The sequence below is a fragment of the Trachurus trachurus genome (genome assembly GCF_905171665.1).
Source record: "Trachurus trachurus genome assembly, chromosome: 18".
Lineage (NCBI taxonomy): Eukaryota > Metazoa > Chordata > Actinopteri > Carangiformes > Carangidae > Trachurus > Trachurus trachurus.
Genome location: NC_139909.1, coordinates 10857446 through 10882722, shown reverse-complemented (window position 1 = coordinate 10882722; position 25277 = coordinate 10857446). Strand labels below are relative to the sequence as shown.

At 41.7% G+C, this 25277-nt stretch overlaps 1 protein-coding gene across 3 annotated transcripts in view; it reads left to right on the top strand.

The window, feature by feature from the left end:
* The first annotated feature begins 443 nt into the window (after positions 1-443).
* mta2 (metastasis associated 1 family, member 2) overlaps positions 444-25277 on the top strand; it is a 44400-nt gene continuing 19566 nt past the window's right edge. For all 3 annotated transcript variants that reach the window (XM_083992955.1, XM_083992954.1, XM_083992953.1), the window contains exons 1-3: positions 444-860; positions 15717-15784; positions 20059-20152. In XM_083992955.1, coding sequence (XP_083849081.1) covers positions 833-860; positions 15717-15784; positions 20059-20152 — 190 coding nt within the window. In that variant the 5' untranslated portion in view covers positions 444-832. The remainder of the gene's footprint in view (positions 861-15716; positions 15785-20058; positions 20153-25277) is intronic.

Here is a 25277-nt window from a genome sequence, read left to right as displayed (position 1 = left end):
TGACATTACACAACTCTTCTTGTGATACAACACAATTTCCACCAGGGTTTCATTTTGAAGGTGTGCGTGTGCGCGTGCATTCCCACTTTCCTCTTTTTTGCGTGGCACAAACTTCACTTTTCAGTACGTGTGTCTAGTACTTGAGTATTTGTATATAGCTTACACTTTATTTCATACACTATAAAGTTATGCCCACTTCACTTCGTCTCGTGCATGCGTGCGCGCGCGCGTGCATGCATGTATATGTGTCTGACTTCACATCACAGGTTGTACATTAAAAACCGAGACCAGTTTAAAAAAAAAAAGAAGTTAATTGTAAGATGCCGGAGATTGTCGACCATATCCGAAGATGACGATTTGCACACGAACGAAGGGGGCCAGCCAGTGTGTGTGTGTGTGTGTGTGTGTGTGTGTGTGTGTTTCTGTGTGTGTGTGTATGTGTTGAACTGAGCGGAGGTGAAGAAGAGGAGGATGAAGCTGGGAGCGGAGGATGGGAGGAAGAGTGGTGGAGTAAGAGACAGGCTAGCTGTGTGTGTGTGAATGTGTGAGTGAGTGAGTGAGGAAGAGGAGAGGAAGGTCGTCTGAGGGACCGAAAAACAAAGACTTCGATTTTTTGGGGGGGAGAACCTCCGGAAAAATTACGAACGGAAACTTTCAACTTTTTTTTTTTTTTTTTACCCGCCACATCTCGGCTGTTTGTGCCCGGAGCCGGCTTTGTTTCACGGCGGGGGTGTCTGCGATAAATGAAGGAATAAAATAGATCACTATCGACCTTTACTTACCCGAGCGGGGGGATACCCTGGGACTGCTTTTTGATAAAGGTTACGAGAGAATGGCGGCTAACATGTACCGAGTGGGAGGTAAGGAATGTTTTTACATTTTTAAGACACCCCCCCCTCAACGTGATTGTTCGTTTCGACACAAGGTGGGCTAGCTACGCGGGCTAGCCGCTAGCTTGCCCGTCTGTTTCGTTAGCCGCTAATGCTAATAACTAAATGCTAACTCTCTTACCGAACGTCCGTGCGAGTGAGCGAGCGAGCGAACGTGCGCCCACTCTGCTGCTGCTTCTCCTTCTTCCTCGCACGGGAGCCAACGGTTAAAAATTCGAAATGAGAACGTTCGGCGATGTGACGTGATGCGACTTGCGTGGAGGAGCAACGGTTTAAAATTCTATTAGAACGTTCAACAATGTGACGTGAGGCGACTTTAACACACAACAGGCAGATTCAAATAAACTCCGATATTACTACTTTAGTTTCTTACTGAAACAGCACCCCTCTTCTTGTTATCCACCGTGGATATAACACACTAAGTTGTGCTTTTTTATTTATTTATTTTTTAAATAGAGAATATAAACTAGGAGGTGAAATCCAGACTAGTTTCCTCCAATAAAATATCCTTAAAAAAGAAGAGGGAGTCCTGAACTGTGGAGCGTGCCGTGCAGCGTTGAACCTGTCCCCCCGAAAGTTGTAGCCGTGCAAATTAAAATAAAACCAAAACAATAATAACCCCCACCCCGGTGGATGGAAAGCAGAGTTTGCAGACTAAGTATTTGTTGGTAGTTGCACGAAGCGAGTGAGCAAAGCAGCCGTAAATTGTCACATTTTCTTGGGACTCGGACGTCTGCACATATGGCAACGTCCTGGAAGTGAACACAATGCGACTTAGCCGTTAGCCGCTGCCGCTACCACCGCTGCTGTTGCCGCTGCTGCTACCGCTGCTACTGCCGCTGCTAGTAGCCCATTGGGAGGTCAGCATCCAACTAATTGCAGCGACGCCTGCGGTAGCTAGCTAATGCAAGGCAGGGCTGGTCGGCCAGCTTCGCCAGTGGCAGTGGGGTGGGTTAATTTCATTATCGCCTCCGCCATATCGCTTCATATGCAGCTGATAGTGTGTAGCGTTAGCCCAGCCGTGCTAGCCGGTTGCTAACTTTGATTGCTAAGTTTCGTTAGCCTAGCCTTGCGCCACCACCACCACTAGCTACATGCACTTACATACATGTGTGTTAGCAGCCGGTGCATTGAAACAGCTAAGCGTTTAGTTTAATACTGAGTATAAGCGCCAGTTATAGAGTTAAACACTTAACTCAGACTCGATTCCTGTGTAAAAAAAATTAATAAAAAGGTGAACTAACTTAGCCAGTTTGCTAACACTAACTTGCTAACTATATAGCAATTGCAAGATCAGTGAGACTTTGCAATTTTTAACGTGCAGTTGGTTAGAAACTGTTGCATCTCTGCAAAAAATAAAATAAAATGCATAGCCTACATTGTATTTTTTTGTTTGTTTGTTTTACATCAAAGCTAATGCATAATGCTATTAAAATGAGCTCTATCCAGCTGCTATCAACGGGTGTCTAAATGTCACCATCGTTGTGGTGGTGGTGGTGGTGGTGTGGAGATAGAGACGAAACGCCGGTAGCGAGACTACCAGAGCGCCTCCACCATTATATTTTGCAGCCGTATCGACTGCTATGATACGGATACAAATGCACTTCTCTCCATCTAACCCTCTCTTTTCGGTGCTTGAGGGGTCTATAGGCGTTAATAACCGCGTTAGGACTTTGTGTACCTTGTGTGAGTCCCGGTTTGTTGGCTGAAATTGACGGTGAGACTGTGTGACAGGCTTATCGCTGTGTAAGGTCACATAGGAGTCTGTAGGCTATTTAGGTCATCCTGATTAAACACTACTCTGCTGCTCAGTATGCTGCTGCGTTATTATTCTCTGCTGGTTTGTGCAATTTCGTGCAGGTTGTATTTTGTGTGTGCTTTTTTTTATTTTTTAGTTTGAGCACTTGTGTTACTACTATGCACTATGCTCCTGTTATCTGTGGCCACTCTCATATCTACAGCAGACAGATGTTTACATTGCACTGCTTATAAAAAAAAGGGGGTGCATATTGTTGGTATTAGTGGCAGATTGGTGTGATACTGGGGTTTTATCGGATGTCAAATATTGATTATTCAGACAGCGAGTGGCTGTTTTTTCCTCTCCTGTTCCTCCCTGCTCATGATCTGTAGTTAGTTCGTTTTCCCTCCGGTGTTGTGGTTGATTTTGCTTTAAAGTGACTCCACGTCCCATCATCAGCAGCACATGTGCACTGGCTTATTGGCTCGTCCCTTAAATGAGGCAGTTTTGCATGTGCTGCTGTCACAGCAGGTAGGTGTCCTGCAGTGTTGGATGTCTGGCTCAGTCAGCGGTCCCTCTTCGGTCTGGCTTCTTGGCTGTTATTTCTGTGCAGATCCAACATCTTGTGTGAAAAATGCAGAGTGCTTTCTGTCTGGGTGCAGAAAATAGAGGCGTCAAGGGCGGATAATGTGTAATTTTCTTTCAAATAATTGCTATAAATGCAGACTAATGCAACCTTGGAGCGTTTTCACTTGCGCACCTGTAGGAAACAAAATTCAGCAATACTTAAAGAACCCATTGCGGAAACATCAGAATAAATATCTTTATGAATTGAACGTAACAGGACATTGGTTGCATCATTTTTGGGTCTGGGAAACCATAATGTTTGTGTTTTTTTTTGTTTATTTCATAAATCAAACCATTGATTTAGAAAATAATCACAATATTGGTCATTAAAGAAGCACTTATTCAGCTTTATTACGTTCATGCGACTGTGGTCACTTAATGTAGTTCTGTTGATGTTACCTACTTTTCAGCAGGTGTTTTTTGTAGGGGTGCACCGATTATTCGGTAACCGAATATATTCGGCCGAATATTGCAAAAAAAGCAACATTCGGCCTTCGGTGGAATGAGCGCAAAGCAAGGCCGAATATTAAAAAAAAAAAAAAAAAAGTCTGATAAATACGCGATCGCGCGACGATGGAAACGGCAGCTTAAACCTCATGGAGCTTTATTAGTAGGTGACTCCTACTGCTGGAAAAACAACAGCAACAAGAGCAGGGGGGGGGAAAGCTGCACAGCGACCGCGTGCACGTCGCTCCAAGAGCCCGGTGCCGGTGCGTCCTGTCTGCAGCGGAGACACGTCACTGAGAGGACTGAGTGAGGGGACCGTTCCTGTAGGAACGCACCTTTTAATGAATCATTTAAAAACCAAACAACAACATGCTGAGTAGGCTACGAAAGGGAGAGACGACTGCAGCAGTTAAAACCAAAGTTCCTCGTCCCAGCAGCATGTCGCCCACTCCGTCCGTGGCCGACGTCTTTTAAAACAGAGTTTCCCAACCTTGGGGACCCCACGTGGGGTCGCCTGAAATTCAAATGAGGTCGTCTGAAATGTCTAGCAGCCTAATTGATGAATAAAAAAAATCTGACCAAGAAAGGTTAGAAACCACTGTTTTAAAAGACACTTGGGTTTTTTTGATGAGCAACGGCAACTGGAATATTCAAAAACTGTCAGAATGTCAATAAACATTTACTTTCTTTGAAAATGAAGTTAAAAAATATATTTTATTTAAAAACTTTATAACCACTTTCAGTATTCGGTAGTATTCGGTTATTCGGCCAAGCGTTTTGATTTTATTCGGTATTCGGCTTCGGCCAAAAAAATGCCATTCGGTGCACCCCTAGTTTTTTGAGATGTGACTCGACTTCTCCAGTTCAGCTGCTGCCTCTGTTTGAGAAGCTGGAATAAAATAAGAGCTTGCTGCTGCTTTTAGTTGCAACAGACTTGAAGAAAACTTTACGACAGTGTTGTGAGTGGGATCGGATGCTTAAAAAACTGCAGTGTTTCCAGATGACGGAGGAGCGATCTCCTCTCTCGTATCATGACGCGCTGCCCTGTTGATATTTAACTTGTGTCTGACTGTCACATTACTCAGAACAACGCCAGCTCAGGGAAGTGTTGGCGGTTCAGTATCGTTATGACCCACGTTAAGTTTCATTTTAAACGTTGAAGTCGTTTCAAGGCCCAGCTGTATCTGTAACAAGTGCCAAAGTGCATGGTTCCCTCAGACTAATGAAACTGCGCCCGCCAAATGTGTTTTTATCTCTTCTTCTGTTTGTGTGTTTTTAAGGTTAAATCTGACCAAGGTGAATTTTGGCGGGTACAAAAAGTTGGTAATGAATGTTTGGTGGACTTGATATTTGTTTATTTTGTGTTTTCTGGTTCAGAGCAGGTGTTATGATTAAGCGGCTGTGTGACCTTCGTTTTCCGTCTTTTTAAAATTTTCACCATTCATTGTTTGGTTTCTTTCTTAGTTTCATTTATATTTTTGCGTGTTATACTGTTCAATGCACATGTTACAGTAGGTAGAGAATGAGATCTGTGCCATTAGTCGACTAAATGATTAAACATCGCTGCACTCACTAGTCGGCACAAGATATAATCATGGATTAAAGTTAGTTTAAATATTTCATTAACATTCAACTGCCCCCCTCCTCTTCCTCCTCCTCCCCCTCCTCGAGCTGTAAACCAGAGAGTTGCAAAGTGGGACAGACGTGAGTGAATCTGTAAAAACCAACACAGAGCGGCAGGATTTTGATCTAGAAAATGAACTTGTGTCGTGTGTAGCAGCTGTGTCGGGAGTAAATTCGCCATACAACCACAGTCAGTCCAGATGTGACGTGGTGGTGAACCTGCAACATGAGCAGACTGCTGCTGCTGGTTGCAAGCCACGCAAACAGGAGCAAAGCCAACGGACAAAGATCTGTAGAGATGGACCTCTGCTGATAACAGTCGCCTGCACAATATCAGCAAAATGTCCAATGTGGATTGGCGATATGACTTGTGATAAATAAGCAAATATTCAGGTGTGCATATTAACTGTCTTTCTGAAAACACTAAATATGCTGTAGTACATACACCAAACACTGCCACATAAATAGAGACCAAAAACAGAAAAAGAAGAGTGCAAAGCGCTGTAAACAAACTCTGAAGATTTAAACACGAGAAGTTGTGCCAGTCGATACCAATCGATGTCGCATGGACGTATTTCAGGCGCGGTGTTTGGCGGAAGTCCAACAATACGTCTAGCGGTGTAGCTCAGGTTACAGGTATGAGGTGCGCCTGTAAATAAAACGTACTCATCACATTTCAGGCATCTTTTCTGATGTGTGATCGTGCACGTTGACGATGAAAATACGATTAATTGTGCAGCCGTACTTAACAACATTACATTACATAAAAAATAGCATTGGTTATAAAATGAAACCATAATACCCAAGCCTACGACCTCCCCTACCCATAGCCGGTCTCTCCATCACCTCGCTCATTAATGTGTCACTGTGTACTGTCTCTCCCTCGTCTCCCCCTGTATGTCTCTACCCTGTTTCTTTTGTGTCCTTGTAAGCGTCTTTGGGTTATTGAAAAGCGCTATATAAATTAAATGAATTATTATTATAATAGTCAGAGTTTAGTCTACACAGTTTACACATCCACATAACAGACAACTCCCATACTGCACGTTCACACCAAAAGCTTCCAAAGAAGCAAAGTACTTTAAGCTGATTTGGTCGCTCTTTTCACGTGACTGACGTCAAAGTTCGATCGCGCTGGTCATTTAAAGGAGCCGAAGGACGTCTCTATTCTGATTGGTTGCTGCCGAACCACATCACAGCTAATTACCATAAAGTTAACCGAGACTCAACTTCTCATCTGGTGACGCGTTGGCCGGTTGCTCAGGTCGCCGGGCTCTCATTGAAAATGAATGACTTCCGGCGGTTTTGAAGCTTTGAACGCTTTTGGTGTGAACGCACAGTTTACAAGGATTATCTTTTTGCAGTTTCAAATAAAATCTAAGTTCCTTTTTGATTAGTTTTGCTTGCTGCGATGGAGACATGGCGGTAGGACCTCTGTACTGTAACTGACTTGTGTTGGGCCTCTCCTGGGAACATTACGTTACATCCATCCTGCTTCAGGCCTGTACGGAGGGGGTGGGGGGGTCGTGGTGTTTACAGCTGCTCGGCCCCCTCAGGCAAAGTAGCATTTTTTTGTTTTGTTTTGATCTGGATCACGTGTGATAAATTAAAAAAAAAGGTTGCCGTGTAATGCTGATTCTAACCCATGTAATAGTGCAGCTAGCAACAAGCGTATGATTATGTAATTGACTTTTTTTTTTTTTGAAGTAGCCCACCCAGTAACAAGGTTATGATGTTTTTGTTTGTGTTACACAGAGACAAACTGTAAAACAGAGCGGACCGGTAATGTCCAGCATTAATCTGTCTTGATGGGTTCATATTTATTTGGATTTAATTATTTATTTATTTTTTGCGTTCAATAAGGTTTCCTTTGTTGCAGCTGGATGGTGCAGGCGTCTCTGTGTGTGTGTGTGTGTGTGTGTGTGTGTGCGAGCGCCCATATTACCACCAGTCCTCCAGAAGCACACAGTGTTCAGCCTGCATGTAAGATCATTATCTTCCCCAGAGATTAGTCAAAGGGCTTCCTCCTCTTCATTCACCCTCTAGCACCCAGCACACTGCGCCACTCCAGCCGCATACGTCCACAACAAACACTCTCCTCACCAGACACACTCTCTCTTTTTCACATCTGTTTTTTTCTTTCTCCCCTTTCCTCCCTTTCCTCCCATTCTCCTTCTCCATCTCCACCCGCTGATACTCAACGAACATTAACATAAAACCAGCTCATCCCTTTTCACAGGTGATGTGATTATGCAAAGAGGACGTGTGAGGAGTTAGGTCTGATGTCTCTGTTTTTTTTCTTTTTTCTGGAGAGTAGACGGTGTAAAGTCTCTGATCGACCATCTTGGATTTGTTTCATGTATATATATATATATATATATTTTTTTTTTTTTTTTTTTTTGTTGTTGTTTATAATGTCATTGTCGTACCCCAACAAACTTAAGCACAGTGGCTTTTTGGCAGCTTGGATAAAACGGCACATGTGAGGTTTACATGATGTCTTAATATCATTTGGTTCAGAACGGTGCTTAATTCATGTTTTCATTCATGGGTTATGTTCTGGTGTTAAAGGAATAGTTCAACATTTTGGCAAATTGGCCCATTGCCATAATCCCTATAGTCGTAGCAGTAGGTTCGTTACCTTTAATTGTCGGTACAAGCTATTTTTAGAAAGGCAGAGCAGAGCTGCGAGCTGCTCAGAGCTACGCTACGGAGGGATTGGGATTTGGGATGGGATTTCTTGGTTTCCCTCATCAAACTCATCAAATACACAATCCAACAACTCCAAAACGCTCTGGTGGACAAGTCATGACCTGCACATTCACCACGCTATGAGATAATAACAGAACGTTACCAGACAGAGAGACTGCTTGATGAAAAACTGCCCTCGATGGGAACGCACATCAGCAGTTTTGCATGAATTTACCTCTAAAACAACTCTGTCTGGTAACGTTCTGTTATTATCTCATAGCGTGGTGAATGTGCAGGTCACAACTTGTCCACCAGAGCGTTTTGGAGTTGTTGGATTGTGTATTTGATGAGTTTGATGAGGGAAACCAAGAAATCCCATTAGCCTCCGTAGCGTAGCTCTGAGCAGCTCGCGGCTCTGCTCCTCCGTTCTAAAAAATAAGCTTGCACCGACAATTAAAGGTAACGAACCTACTGCTATGACTATAGGGATTATGGCAATGGGCCACTTTGCCAAAATGTTGAACTATCCCTTTAAAGTTTCCCTAGATTTTCCCCTCATATATTCAATATTTTGAGTTCTTTCAGTGTACAAATACACATAAAAGGAAAACCAGAGGCATTGCACAGTGGTTGTTGGGTGTGTTGATGTCATTTCTATCAAATATGAAGCAAATCTGAGATGAAAATTCAGTCAAATCTGTGGCTGTGATGTGAGATTCCCACAGTGCGGTGGTTTGGCGTGTTCATTGATCTGTCGGTCCGACTGATCTGACTGATTTGTGCAGGTGCAGCAGGATCAATCTTAAATCTGTCCCACTAGGCCAAAAAAAGAGATGGACGGCCTCCCCCTCCCTCCATTCCTCCATCCCTCCCTCCCTCCCTCCCTCCATCCATCCATCGCTACGTCTTTATTGATGGACCCAGTCATGTCGAGCACATGAGAGTGCACATCCACTCTTGGTGCTCCAGCCAGCAGCGTTATGTAACGTGGTGAGCTTGTGTTCCTTCGCCGTGAACGAGGACGCAGCGCCTCTCTGCTCGGACGGACTCCCCATCAGTGTGTTAAGTAGAGCAAGAAATCCCCTCCCTGTCTGATTCCTTCCTTCCTCCTCTGTCTCTCTGGCTCTTGGTGGTGATGCATCAGAAGAAGAGAGAAGAAAAAGAAAAAAAAACCTTCCCCGATATCCTCCCGAGGCTCCGACCGTGTCCCCTCGCTCCATGAGACGACCAGATGGAGCTTTAATGTGAAGCCACACTTCACTTGAAGAGCCGCGTCGGAGGCTACGAGGAGGCGGTCGGGGGGTGATGAATGATTCGTGTCGGGGAGGTTTGATCGAAATCGAGTTGACAAAACCGATGGCTCCCGGTTCAGCCCCCGATGATGTTCAGTCCATATTCAATACGAAGAACCAGCAGGCAGCAGCTCTGCTCTCAACGCTTGAGTTATATGCACTAAACGAGATTGACAATTACAAGCGTTGACAGTAGGGTGACGAATACATTTTATGGCTCTGTTACAATTAAAAAGTCACCACAGTTAATGCATTGACTCGTCAAAAGATATATATTTACAGTAAGAAGCTGAACTAAATGACATGTTTGACTGTTGAATCACAGTGCAGCACCTACACACTGCAAGCAATGCTCCATTAGACCAGACTCTGGTTATATTCAGCTGTGTACACAACACTGTGTCAGGCAGATTCAATTCAATATGAACTTAATACTGCAAATAATAAACGACTACAGTCATCGTAGAGCGAGTCAAGTGGTGATTGTTCTGATGATCGTCAGCCATTTATATCGTTGTTTGTTGTTATTCAACAGCACAACCCCAATAGGAAACAAACAAACATATGTTATATATAGTAGTCACTAGGATTGAGGTCTAAATGTCTGAGACTACGACCAAAATCTGATATTTTCATGTGAATTAGGAAATAATCAAACATTTTAAAACACAAAAATCATGTGAAATGAATACATATTCAAGGCCATGTTGAAATTGCTACATTTACTCCAGGTGTTTTCACTATGGAGTTCAGGAAACGCCAGGGTTTTGTGTTTTGTACAATAGTAAACACAGACCTTTTGGAAGATCTCCACAGCCCAGACTATCAATAGTAAATACAACATGGATAATCAAAACCAAGCGTTGCCGACTTTGTTGTCTTTGCCAGCAGCTGTTGTGCAGTTGAATTTTGTTTTTTAACACCGTGCAGCTGTCTTTGCTGTTTCTCGACTGGTTTGCACAGCTAATCAACTGCAGAGTAGACAATCCCATCTACTTCCTGTCTGCTTTGGTTTGCAACAAAGCTTAGTGCACATGGTCAAGTGTGAGTTTTTTTTTTTTAGATGGAGTGATGTGGCATTGGCCAACTTAACTCCTAGTTCTGTTTTGGTGATGGTTCTTACTAGGGATGCACCAATGCATTGGCTGAACATCGGTATCGGCCGATATTCGCCTCGTTGACTGAAATCTGTCATCTGAAAAAAGTGGCGTGTTGTGCTGACTCGGAAGAGAAGCCTGTTTTTTTTTTGGGGGGGGGGTTGTTTTTGGGGGGATGTGACTTTGCCGAGGTGCAAGAGGACGCATGCCCGTTCAATTTTTTTAAGTCAATTGAGCTAGTGCGGACTAGTGAGACTTGTTGCGTACGAACTGATGAAGCCCCTTGGATAAGAGGCGAAACGTCTTCCCACAAATACAAGTCCAATTGCCTATGATTCAATTTGCCCAGAAAAGTTGTTATCGGAGTAATAAAGATTTCTTAGTTTCCTTTCCACAATAGAGGAGTAAATTACAGATGAAAAACATTGGTACTGGTATCGGCTATCGGTATAGAGAGCCTAAGCGGAAGCAGGAAGTAACGGTCGCCATGGGACCTCAACTCTGAAAAACTCGCCATTCAAATGAATGAGACTGAAATTTTTATTTCGTGATCCGTTTGAATTGTGCCATGAGAAAAAAATATGTCCTCTACCTGTTTAAAACATCACGTTTCATGCCGAGAAATCAGCCGTTTGTTGTAAAGCTATTGTAGAATAAAATTCAGAAGAATCTGTAAGCAGAAAGACTACAAGTCGCGTAGGTGACGTCACACACCAAATGCCGCCCTTTCCCGTGTCAGTTGGTGACGTATTTTCTGTGGGACACAGATCTGTAGTCCGTGGAGCGGTCTTTACACAAAATACATTCTTCTGTTGCCGTTTTATGATAAACGGCTGATTTCTCGGCATGAAACGTGATGTTTTAAACAGGTAGAGGACATATTTTTTTCTCATGGCGCAATTCAATCGGATCACGAAATAAAATTTTCAGTCTCATTCATTTGAATGGCGAGTTTTTCAGAGTTGAGGTCCCATGGCGCCGTTACTTCCTGCTTCCGCTTAGGCTCTCTATTGGTATCGGTCCTGAATTTCACAATCGATGCATCCCTAGTTCTTACCTTGTACATACGTTGGTACATTTTTTCTTTTTTTTGGAGTATATTTTTTGGGGGGTTTTGCCTTTAATTGATGGCATAGTTTCGCATAGATTCGATACGGGTCGTTGGTACATCTTGACTTTACTTACCACCAAGCACGACGACAACATTGGCGGACTACCTCGCCTCTTTGGTGAGTGTTGCTCTTGGCCTTTTGAGCGTCCTTCTATCCAAGTAATAGTCATAAATGTGGGATGTTTACATTTTTTAAACCCTTCTGCTTTGTACCTGTACATGTAGTTTTGGAGCTGATGGTAAGGTTGGAGGTTCGCTGTTGGTTGGAATTTGTATGTTTTTATCCGTAGTTGGGTGAGTTTGAAATTTTCCACCTGGTAATGGCGCCACCACCAGAACCATTGGCCTCCCCTTATTTTTTTGTGTTAGACCAGATCTGGTTGATTACGTTGTGGACTTCTATCTATCAGCCATCGCGGCACCACCTCCTGTCCACATCGCTGACAAGTCGGTAGAAATGGCCGCTCTGTTCCCATCACCGCCGGGGAGCACCACAGTGTGTTGGTGCAACAGATGGGAGCCATGTTCCAATAATAGCACACTCATTCAGACGGCTACAGCGGGAGAGGATGCTGTTCAGCTGCAACCGGCTTCATTCAGCGTTTAATAACAGTGTTCGTTGAGTTTCACAGAGGAGGTTTTACTAACTTGCCTGTTTTCTTTGACTGAACTGAGGTCAGTGTTTTAAGATAGAAGGAGGATATTTACTATAAGTGTGGAACAGGTTGAGTTTTGTACACTTGAAATGATCGATACTAGAGCTTACCCTTCAGATTCAAATCCAGATATGTACCTGTTATGTTAATTTCACACAGGCTACACAATCAAACTCAACCCAGGTTGTATTTATTTGAGCAGGGCTGGTGTGAGATTATCCGTCCTTTTTTTTTGTTAGTGTGTGCGTGTGTGATGTAATGTCCTGTTCAGATACACAAAGCAGTCACTCAGCCAGCTGCCACTTGTTGTAGATGCGATGCAAAGTGACACAAAGATAACTCTGTCTATCTGTCCTTGTATCCAAAGTGACTGTGGCGATGCAGTCTCACTTCTTGTTGTCTTCTTACATGTAAGTTTTTCAGGTTATCCGACAGGTATCTGGACTTTAGGACTCATAACTGTATTGGAAACTACTTTTTTAACCTGTTCACGCAGGCCCCCTAGTGGTTGGGACGCCGGCGTCCCAAATCAATAACACATGAACGGCGTCCTTAATATAACGAAAAGTAGGCATGCTGTAATGAAAACTCCACCACAGACCTTTTAAGGACACTTTCAGCAACATGTAGAAAAAAAAATGAAGTTTCTAGGTGCTACGGTTTTTTTTACAGTCACTGAAAATGTCTCAAACAATATCAGACTACGGCAGCCCACAAGCGACGTCACGTCAACAACGAAGGTGATTAAAACATATATGTACCATCTGTACACCTCTTCTTTCACCACCAAAAAATCATAAACTGTCATATAAACAAAAGCAAAGCACAAAAATGCAGTTTTTACCCCATTAAAGGTTTAAACCAGCCTGCTCACTCCACACAAACAAACCCGGAAGTCATTTTCGAGTGCCGAAAAATACGGACAATAATCAATAATAGACTCACTAAAACACTGAATAAAATTACAAGCTTACCCTTTTTTAAAAGCTGAACATGTGCTCGAAAATAATCCATTGGTTGATTTTATCCATCGTGACCAGATATTCTGCGGCGTGTTACGTAACTCCGCAGTTCTATTACTACTCGCGTTCTCCGTCAGACTGCGCACCCGCTTTGCGCATCTCTCGTCGCCTGTCAATCAAAGTCACGGGGGTGAAAACTTTTTGGTCCAATAGCAGAGACTCTAAGGTGTGACCTGATATATAATGATCCCTGATTGGGCAAAGCTTAAGCCTGCACCCAGCTGGTTCCTGTGGTTCCCTCTCCCCCTAGTGTCAACAAGTAAGCAATACAAGTCTCCACAAAAAGTGTGTTTTTACTGCCCCAAGTTTAATTAAAATAATAATAAAAGACAAATGAACTATTTCAAATGTCCTTGTTAATTTAAGCCATCACTGATGGTTGTGGGATGTTTACTTCTGGAGTTTTAAAGGAAAATAACAATATAATACAGGCGAAAATAGGTAAATTCATGTTTGGATGGGTTTTGGACACTAAATATTCATCCCCATAAATTAAATTTTCAAATGGCATTTTACTTATGTAACTGGTGTTCCTAAAACCAAGTCAAATCAAGTGTGTGATTGGCCCCAATAGGTTATCTGTTGGAAAAAAAAAATCTCACTAAAATATTGCAGTGTGCATTTTAGCCAAATTGGACAATTTTGGACAGGTTTTGCACACTGTACATCGCCAAGGGACACTGTTTGGAAAAACTCTATAGTGCCTTTTTCTGAGAAAAAATTGAACAGATTTAAGAATAAAACACTCAGCGAAACCAAAATCCTGCAAAGTGTTGGATTGTGGGTCAAGATGGGGGGCGTGGTTTAGGGTCTCTGCTGTTGTTGTGACATCACAAAGTGACAGGAAGTCCTGACGGCTGGTTTTTTAAGGCTCAGTTTCTGAATACAGGCTGTGTGCATTTCTCTGTTGGACTGAGGGTTTGATACTTTCACAGTATTAATATAGAACCTAGAGCTGCTTTATAATCACACTACACATGGACATCTACCTTTATACTGTATGGAGCTTTAACACAAACATCTACTTTTATACTGTATGGAGCTTTAATACAAACATCTACCTTTATACTGTATGGAGCTTTAATACAAACATCTACCTTTATACTGTATGGAGCTTTAACACAAACATCTACCTTTATTTTGAAGGAGTTTTAATACAAACATCTACCTTTATTTTGAAGGAGTTTTAATACAAACATCTACCTTTTATACTGTATGGAGCTTTAATACAAACATCTACCTTTATTTTGAAGGAGCTTTAATACAAACATCTACCTTTATACTGTATGGAGCTTTAATACAAACATCTACCTTTATTTTGAAGGAGCTTTAATACAAACATCTACCTTTATTTTGAAGGAGTTTTAATACAAACATCTATCTTTATTTTGAAGGAGCTTTAATACAAACATCTACCTTTATTTTGAAGGAGTTTTAATACAAACATCTACCTTTATACTGTATGGAGCTTTAACACAAACATCTACCGTTATTTTGAAGGAGCTTTAACACAAACATCTACCTTTATTTTGAAGGAGCTTTTATACAAACATCTACCTTTATTTTGAAGGAGCTTTAACACAAACATCTACCTTTATACTGTATGGAGCTTTAATACAAACATCTACCTTTATACTGTATGGAGCTTTAACACAAACATCTACCTTTATTTTGAAGGAGCTTTAACACAAACATCTACCTTTATACTGTATGGAGCTTTAACACAAACATCTACCTTTATTTTGAAGGAGCTTTAACACAAACATCTACCTTTATACCGTATGGAGCTTTAATACAAACATCTACCTTTATACTGTATGGAGCTTTAACACAAACATCTACCTTTATACTCTATGGAGCTTTAACACAAACATCTACCTTTTATAGACGTTAAAGATGAGATTACATAATGTACAAGTGACAGGGAGCTTTTTATTTTATTTCATGTGAATATTTAAACCTTGAATTCGAGAGGATATATTTGAAATAAAATATTTAGTGGATGAAATTTGAAAATGAAAAAAGTAAGAAATTAACTGGGAGATCTGGGTGGAGTACTGGCACCAGTCGATTCCTGCAGTAACCAGCTGTATCTGCACGGTACTACACATCAACATCGGCTGGTGATATCACGTTGATTCACCGACGACGAAACCTTCCTGCAGCTCACGTTACACCAACTCCCATGTTCTCAGTTGGCAGCGTCTGGTTCTCCTCACAGCTCCTCCTCGGTGTCGTATGGACGAGCTCCCACTCAAACCGATCCCTGTCCATCATCACGTTAGGCAAAAAAAAAAAAAAAAAAAAAATCTTTTCAGCTCTGCCGCTACGCTACGCCCACGGAAAATAACAGAAATATGGAAATGTCTGTCCGCAGGGAACATGAACTATCAGACCTGCTGAAAGTTTTATTTATTAGCAGAGTCTTTATTGTAATCAGTATTTCTTTTTATGAGGTCTGGTGGTTGTGCATTGTGTATTTCCCTTGTGTTAAATCTTGTATTTTCTGTCGTTTCTTCCAGATTATGTGTATTTTGAGAACTCCTCCAGCAATCCTTACCTGATCCGCAGAATAGAAGAGCTCAACAAGGTGGGTGGACTTCAAAGTTTCTTTATAAAGAATGAGAAATACATTATCTGCTCATCCCACAATCACATAATATATTGATTAGCTGGTAAAAAACACACACACAGGTCGTTCAGAAAGTCTTCAGACCCTTTAGTTTCTTTGTCTCACTTCACATGTTGTGTTGAAGAACTGAAACATCACACTGCCATGAATATTTATTCACCCCTTTACTATGACTCATGACCGAGGTTTGGTTGAGTGAGTTAGTGATCAGCTGACACACACACTGTATCAGATCTCTGAACGCTGACGCTGCAGATCAGAGCGGTAACCACGAGGAGGAAGAAGAAGGAGCTGCTGCAGAGCGGTTTCCATCACTGTGACGATGATGAAGAAGAAGAGACGCTACTAGAGCCGGACCCAGACCGAGGCCCCTGCCCCGTTTTAACCACTTCCACTCGGTTTTGCGCGTTCTCGTATAAGGGTTAGGGTGTCCCAATTCTTTTTAAAAACAATCGGAAGTGCTTTACAACCCTTAAAACCACCCCATCGGAGGGAGGCCGGGTGCAGAGTTTTGAATGTAATGCAAGATGAGAAGCGCTTTTTTTTTCTGCATTTCTTCTTTGTTCATTCATCAAATGAAGAAAGATCATTAAAGGGATAGTTCAACATTTTGACAAATTGGCCCATTGCCATAATCCCTATAGTCATAGCAGTAGGTTCGTTACCTTTAATTGTTGGTGCAAGCTATTTTTAGAACGGCGGAGCAGAGCCGTGAGCTGCTCAGAGCTACGCTACGGAGGCTCATGGGATTTCTTGGTTTCCCTCATCAAACTCATCAAATATACAATGGTTCATCAAATGAAGAAAGATCATTAAAGCCACGGCAGTCGTGATTGGTTGTAGGTCAGGGAAAAAAAAGCAGAGTTTGTACAGATGAACAATGTTCAATAGAAATTGGGCGGGAAAAAAGTAGAGAAATGCATAAGAAACATAAGAAATGCCGGTCAGATCGGCTCGTGGTCAAAGAGCGTTTCACAAATCTAGGGTAGTTAGAGGGAGGAGAAAGAGACCAGGTGTAACTGAGACGTACGGTACCTCAAAGCTCCAGAAAAAAGGTTTGGGGTTTAGCGTCCAAGATGAAAGTTCTCCTCAGTTACAGTGTGTTCACATGGGGCGCGATTAAAATATTCGCCTCCCTCTACTCGCGCGAGTTTGCCCGCTGGAATATTTGTTTTTACTTGCGACATTCGCGTGAATATTTTGCTCGAGTTCAATATTTTGAACGTGCGCAAGCAGGCGAATTTCGCATGGTTGCTCCATTCGCGTCACCGGCATAAAATTTGCGTCTTTACATGGACTTTGTATGTAATCTCATCACGCGAAAACTTCGGTGTGAACACACAGTCAGACTTTGCAAAGAAGCAACGAAAGGGCTCTGAAGGAAAGGCTGTTTTCAGGGCAGGTTGGTGAGCGCAAGTACAGAGAAATCCTGAATGAAACCCTCAGTCCGGTGTTAAGGATCTCTTAAAGGAACGGGGATAATGACCCTCAGCTCGGAGCCGACACAACACAAGTAAGTCGGTGGGATGTTTCAGTTTCAAATGCAAACGAATGAAAAAGATTTGATGGGAAAAAGAAACTGAATGAAGTCATCAGAAGGTTCAGTGTGAACGGGTCTGAACTTTCTGAATGAATGTACATCACTAGACCTCCACATGTGTCCAAAGCAACATCTGTATGCTCCCTGTGTGTGTGTGTGTCTCTTGACTGTAAAACCAGCGTGTACAGTAGCGACAGGCTCCGGTTCAGCAGCTGGTTATATAACAGCAGCAGCCGCATACGACACCGGCTCGCTTCCCAGTCAAAGGATTAAGCTCATTTATGTAATACTCTTACTTTGAAGGGCCTGTGCCCGGCACCCAGGAAGACTGGAGTGTGTGTGAGTGAGTGTGTTAATGTGCTGCTGAGCTCAATGAATAGATAGTAAGACGGAGTGAGAGTGACACACTCTACGTCGTCGTACTATCGCTGTGGTCGGCCGTAGCGTACGTAGGTCCAGAGGTGACGTTCTATTTTTAGATAATCAGCTGATAATGTGGAAAACCAATACAAAAAAATCAAAAAAAGTTTTGTTTTTTAGCTAATTTCAAAGAAATGACTTTCAAAAACAATCTCCCAAAGTTTCATAGTCCAGATAATTGAGAAAAGGCACGTACAGTAAATGACGATTAAAGTTGACTTTTAAGCAACTTTTAACTTTCTAAAGACGAGCACAACATTAAATAACTTACAGTATGAACCATTTATGATGGAGACGAGCTGTAAGCTGCATCTGAATCGTTGGATTCTCCGCTTTCCGAGGGTCCTTGAATGGTGCGTGACAGGGTCCGTGTAATCACGTAGTACGGGAAGAGATGCTAAGCTGACTGTAACATCGATGCTAAACTGAGAGCAGCGTTGATGCACAAGTTTTACAAAACATGAAAACACGCCTGAACTGTTCATGATAGAGACGAGCTGTAAACTGCATCTGAATCGTGGGATTTTCGATTTCGAGGATGACAACCAGAGACGTTCTGTATTGTTTAAACGCAATTTTCTCAGGTTTTCAATCAGAAAAAGAGAGTGGAAGACCATAATTCAAATGGCCATATCTTGAAAACCATCCAATGTATGACTTCGACTAGAATGTCATTTTAAAGCTCATTTTCTCCTCTTTCCATTGATACCAAAATCTCAATTTGGAAGAGACTCGGGTCACTGTGACTCATTTTGCTGGATCAGGTCACACAAATTTATTTTAACTCGGGATGATGAGTCACGATTTTCAAATATTCAAGTAATTTATTAAATTTGGGTGGAAATAAATAAATAAATAAATCAAATAATTCATGAGACTATGACGTTGATTTAAAAAAAAAAGTTGTGTCCAGTCAGGTCGACCTCAGGGAAAGTTAAAATCAAGTCAATTTGATAGTTTAGATCTTGTCTTGTCTTCGTAAATGTCAGATGGTTTTACTTTCACAGTCAGTTGTGAATATTTGAGTCTGTAACAACTCAAGAAACTCAACAGTGTGAGAATACAAGTGTCGACATATTTACATTCTGTTGAAACAACCAGAGTCTTTGCCTTTAAATACTTAAATCCAAGTTACTCTGTAAATCACACACTGTTAAATCCTCACTGTAGCTGCAGGTTCTTTGGTCACTGAGCTCATTTCACTTACACCAGTTTGTTGACATGAACACTTCTGTGAATCTGGAAGTTGAAATTCCCAGATTCTCTGTAACTTTCCAAAACCTCTGGAGGTTCAAGGAAATGTAATTGAACTCATAAATGAACAATAGCTGCAGGTTTGTCAGGTTTGTTAAACCAGAGCTTTGTCAAGACCAGACTCTTAACGAGGGACGCCAAGTATCGATCTGAAGAGAAAAGAAGTTTCTCTTATTAAGAAAAGAAACAGATGTTTTGTGAGTTTTCATTGAATTAATTAATTAAATTTTTCATCATTTGCAGTTGAAAAAAGCTACTAAATCATAAACTATCGCAGAATACAGTTCAATGACGTGATGCAAATGCTGTAACCGGTATTTTTTCATAATGGACTCAAGTGTGAAATAAATGTTTATTCACTTTTGCAATGCAACGCTATGTTTCTTGACAAATTATACATAATTTGTCACATTATTTTGAAGAAAAGCTTTTTGTTTTCAGCCTAACTCCTGCTGCTCAGTGTTGCAAACATGCATTAAAACTTTAATGTAGAAACACAGCAACAAAATCTATTTCAGTTTAATGTTTTCAGAAGAAAGTATACTTTTTTATGAGTTCATTTAAATCAGCTGCAGGCGGATCAAATATTCAATATCTATCATTCTTTTTTACAATTCATTCAGTCTCGCTTTTGTTAAAAAAAACTAAATTCAACTCAAACTTTATCTATAAAGCAGTGCTGCAAAGATCAATAACACATACCGTTATTAAAACACCATAAAATACATAAAAACGGCTCAAATGTCATTTTAAAACCCACATGAATATAAAATCTACATTTGTTGTTTATACAAATCTGATGATTTTACAACCATTTTTTAAAGATATTTCTGAATTTCTCATCTTATTTTTTTTTTTTTACCTGTGACTCACCCATATAGCAATATTTTGAGTATCAGTAATAACATCGTCGTATCGAGACACAAGTTTCCTCTTGTGATTCCCACCACTGACTCTCTCCTCCTCTCCTCTCCTCTCCTCTCCTCTCCTCTCCTCTTCTCTCCTCTCCTCTCCACAGACGGCCAATGGCAACGTGGAGGCGAAGGTCGTGTGTCTGTTCAGGAGGCGAGACATCTCGGGGAACCTCAACACTCTGGCCGACAGCAACGCGAGTGAGTTACCGAGCTCAGACTCAACAGATTTCACAGATTTCACGGCTCCTTTTCAGCAGCTGCTCTTGTTTCTGGCTGCGGCGGCGGCGGTGGCGGAGCAGGTATACGCCACGGCTCGCTGCCTTTAATGAACCTGTTCCTCATTGTGTTGCACATAAAAAGCCTCGGAGCACCTCTTCAGCTTTTTATGTTGTAAATTGCAGCGAGGCGCCGCCACCGGGGTTAATGTAAAACCATCACTTTTGTTTAAGGCTCGATGCTAAAAGACGCTCGGTGGGAAGCGAACGGCCTCAGAGTTTCCTAATGTTTTATATAACAATCAATAAGCGTTGATTAAAGGCCAATTTAAAATGATTGTAACTATTATTCCAACTTTTCTCACAGGTGTTAACATCCTGAGTTTGTCGCTTCTGCTTTAACTTGAATAATAGACAATAAATATTCAAGGCTTTTCTTCATTTTCTTCATTTATTTGATTTTTTTTTTTACAACACAAAGAAACTCCACAGGCCTGTCGCAATTATTACATAATCACCTGATTGCAATTATTTTACATAATGGTTGAAGTCGTTTCCATTCATCTGTATAAAAACAGCTCGAAGAAACTAACAGAAATATTTCACTGTTGTGGTTTAATGACACGACTGTTTATCATGAGGAGCTTCATTTCTAAAACTCGACGACCACATTTCAATTAATTGACGTCAGCATTGTGGATTTAAAAGTTAATAGATTTATTTTAAATTTTTTTTGTAGTTGTTTTTTCCATAATTTATTTCAAACCAGTCCAGAATAACATATTCACATTAGGGCTGCAACTAACGATTATTTTCATTATCGATGAATCTGTCGATTATTTAAATCGATTAGTTGTTTGGTCAATAAAATGTTGAAAAATGTCAATCAGTGTTTCCCAAACCACCAGATGACGTCCTCAATTGTCTTGTTTTGTCCACAAACCAAAGAGAAACTCAGTTTATTGTCATAAAGCAACAAAGAAACCAGAAATATTCATGTTTAAGAAGCTGAAATCAGAGAATTTTGACTTTTTTTCTTTTAAAAAAACACTACTCAATCCGATTAAACGATTATCAAAATAGTTGACGATTAATTTAACAATCGATTATTGTTGCAGCTGTAATTCACATACAACAGACGCACAATTAGAACAAAACAAACAGTTCAACCAACAAAAACAAACAATAAAATATCAATACAGTACCAATACAATAAGACAATAACAAAACCTGGTTTGAAGTCGTCCAATGTTTAATGCCAATAAATGACTCTTCTTCTTCTTCTTCTTCTTAAGATGTATGAAAAAACTATGTTCAGGCTTATACTAGACCATAATAGAGGCATAAAATCATCATAGAAAGACAATTAAATTAGATTTTTGTGGTAATTAATCTTTAACTAACTACTTAACTAAACTTCCATGAGTGTAACAGCTCTACACCTCCGTGCATCCAAGGATTGTCGTCTTGTTGGTGCAACAATCACCTGTCCATCTACAACTAATGCAGAACCTGTTGACATCCCATAATTTGTTTGAAACACTGAAAGAAAACGGGTCGGTCAACAACAACGACCTCGCCGTTCAAACCTTTAAACGTCCGTCAGGGACTCGATGAAGGAAAAACAATGTGTGGAAATGCGTCACCGGGGAAATGAACGGGTTTTTTCTTTTTTTCTTTTCTTATTGTTGTTGTTGCAACGTCGAGTCCGACAGGAACTCAGATCTGCTCCGGTCACAGCCGAGCTTCTTCCACCACCGCCGCCGCCGGTCTGTTACTGCGGGACCTCTGAGTAATTATACTACTGTACGCTGCTAATTATGGCGGCGCAACCGTAGATCATTAACATCAGCGCTCGGCTCCTCGTCTCTGCAGGGAGATTTACAGCGAGCGGACGAACTGATGTAACGGCCGTAAACAGCAACAACTCTCAGAGATTGTTGATAAGGAGAAGAGGCCTCACTCTGGTTCAGTCAGACTCTCAGTTACTGGTTTGAAGTTTTTATATCAGTAAAAAAATCTAATTCTGATAACGGATAAAGAAGCTATTGGGAAATAGTTTATTTGTTTCATTCATTGAAAAAAGAAAAGGAAAAACTGAATAATAAACAATGCCTGAATGAGAGGAGGCAGAAAGAAGCAAATTTATGTAGTCCAACCCTTTTTTAATCCCAAGGAATCATTTTACAACTTAGATAATGTATGAAAACAAAAGAATAAGGGGCCGTGTCCACCAGACGCGTTTCCAGCGCTCTGGGCGTCTATTTTACATTCAAACCCTATTGAGTTGGGCGCTCACAGCTCTCAGCGCCCTCGGCGGTAAAACGCCCTGGGCGCTTGCTTCTTTTTGTCGCGGCGCTCAGAGCGCTTCGAGTTGAAATCTGTTCAACTTTTAGAACAGCGCCGCGCTCGTCAATGTCACTTTTCCCCGCACTGACCAATCAGAATCAAGAAGGGGCGGGACATACGTTACCGACAGCAGCACAACCGGAGACGTGGCTCGGTTTATATCATGACCCACACTTGTATTGAAGGTAGGCCGACCTCAGCGTCCATGTCAAAAGCTGCTGCTAATGCTATTGTGTATTTCTGACACTCGTTGTAGTGTTTACATTAAACAAGGCAGGAACACGGAAGTGTCAGAGGACTCGTTTTGTAACCTAGCAACAGCGGCATTCTGACGAGGGAGAGAGAGAGCGCTAAGCGCTGGGAAAGCAGCGCTGAGAGCGCTGTCAGAGCTGAAAGCGCGTCTGGTGGACACGGCCCCTAATGTGTGTCAAAGTCAGTATGATGTTGAAAATAGCTGCACTCTTGATAAAAAGCTTTTATTTTTTAGTTGGCTTTGCTAACTGCACAATGTACCAAACGTATATACAATACAATAATATAACAGGACAGCATCCCCTTTACTTTCTGACCTAACTGAGGCACCAACGCTCGACACATGAAAAAAAGAAAAAGGCCTAGTCTATTTGTCAGATGGATTTTAGGTACTTTTTTTTGTATTGAAACGCTTTTAATTCAAGTTTTACCAATGATTTTCTTGAATTTTACTATGTACACTTTAAAAACCCCATTTGAAATAATGTAATATTTATTTATTTATTTATTAGCCTTTGTATTATTAGCAGCTTGCGCACCACAGTTTGGGAATCACTGTAATAGTATATTATAAAAGTACAATAATATAATTCGGGATATTCAGGTAATCTTTGAGTGTCTGAACTTGACCAAAGATCTTCTCTGAGAGGAAAGAGGCTCCACTCAGATGTCGTCTTCTCGTCAGGATCCTAATTCAACATTAATTATTATAATCGTAAAGTGTCTAAAGCTCAGAAACCGACACAAACCTCCAGGATGATGATGATGATGATGATGATGAGGATGATGAGGAAGAAGAAGAAGAGGAGGAAGGATAAGAGGAGGAGGAGGAGGAAGAAGAAGGACGAAATGAGGAAGTAGAGGAGGAGTAGGAGGAAGGAGAGGAGGAGGAGGAAGAGAGGAAGAAGAAGAAGGCGAAGGAAATGAAGAAGTAGAAGAGGAGGGGGGGGGGGGAAGAAGGAGGAAGAGAGAGGAGGAAGAAGGAGGAAATGGGGAAGTGGAAGAGGAGGGGGAAGAAGAAGAAAAGGTAGAAAAAGGAGGAAGAGGAGGGGAAAGGAAGGATGAAATGAGGAAGTAGAAGAGGAGGGGGAAGAAGAAGAAGAAGAAGAAGAAAAAACGGTGAGGAGGAGGGGTAGGAGAAGAGAGAAGAGGAGGAAGAAGTAGAAGAGGAGGGGGAAGAAGAAAAGGAATAAGAGAAGGAAGAAGAAAAAGAGAAGAAAGAAGAGAGGAAGAGGAGGAGGATGAGGAGGAAGAGGAGGGGGAAGAAGAAAAAAGGTAGGAGGGGGAGGAGGAAGAGCAGGAGAGGAAGAGGAGGAAGAAGAAGATGGAGGAAATGAGGAAGAAGCAGAGGAAGAGGAAGAAGAGCAGGAGAGGAAGAGGAGGAGGAAGAGGAGGAGAGGAAGAAGAGGAGGATGAAGATGAGGAGGAAGCAGCAGCCTCGGTGCAGAGTCAGAAACCTTCTGATGTGTCGACACGTTTAATCAATATTTAATTGAGCTTCGGCTCATTTTGAAGCTGCAGGAGGTTTTTTTTTTTTTTTTTTTCTGCCTCAGGTTTTATTGTCGACGACGGAGAAGCTTCAAGAAAACAATAAAATAAATAATAAAAAAAAAATAATAATAATAATAATAATCAACATCACACCACTTTGGAACAACATAATAACGATGATTATCATAACAACCTTAATTATGATGATGATTATAAATAAATATATGAATGAATGAATGAATGAATTTCCTTATTTCCAGTTTTCTCCATCAGTGATGTGGACTCAGTGTGTGGTTCCTGCCCCGCCCTGCCACGATCCGCCTCAGCCCAGTGTGTGTGTGTGTGTGTGTGTGTGTGTGTCTTATGTATGTGTGTGTGTGTGTGTGTGTGTGTGTGTGTGTGTGTGTGTGTGTGTGTGTGTGTGTGTGTGTGTGTGTGTGTGTGTGTGTGTGTGTGTGTGTGTGTGTGTGTGTGTGTGTGTGTGTGATCGGAGAGCCAAGGAAGTGGGAGGGTGTAGTGAAGTAGTGGGGTGGTGCTAATGGCATGCAGACTACTGAAGCCTGATCACATTTAATCATTACCCCCCCCCCACATGCCCCCCCCCCCCCCCCCCCCCCCTCTCCTCCTCGTTACCCCTCCCTCCCTCCTGGGCTGCAGTGCTTCAGACAAAGACATCTACATACACACACACACATATACACACACACACACCTCAAAATGGATGCTTTTTACTGCTTTGATGCTGCGTTCTTCTCACTGTATCCAGCTACACACACACACACACACACACACACACACACACACACACATATATACACACACACACACACACACACACCGAGCATCTGTGTGTGTGCTGCTCTCAGACTTGTCTACACACGACCAAACACACTGATGGTGATTTCATAATACTGTGTGTTTTCATTGTGTCTCGTAGCAGCTCTGACGTGTGTGTCCTCTCACAGGCTTTTATTCTGAAAAACTCAGCACTCCCTTCACTTCCTCCTCTTCCTCCT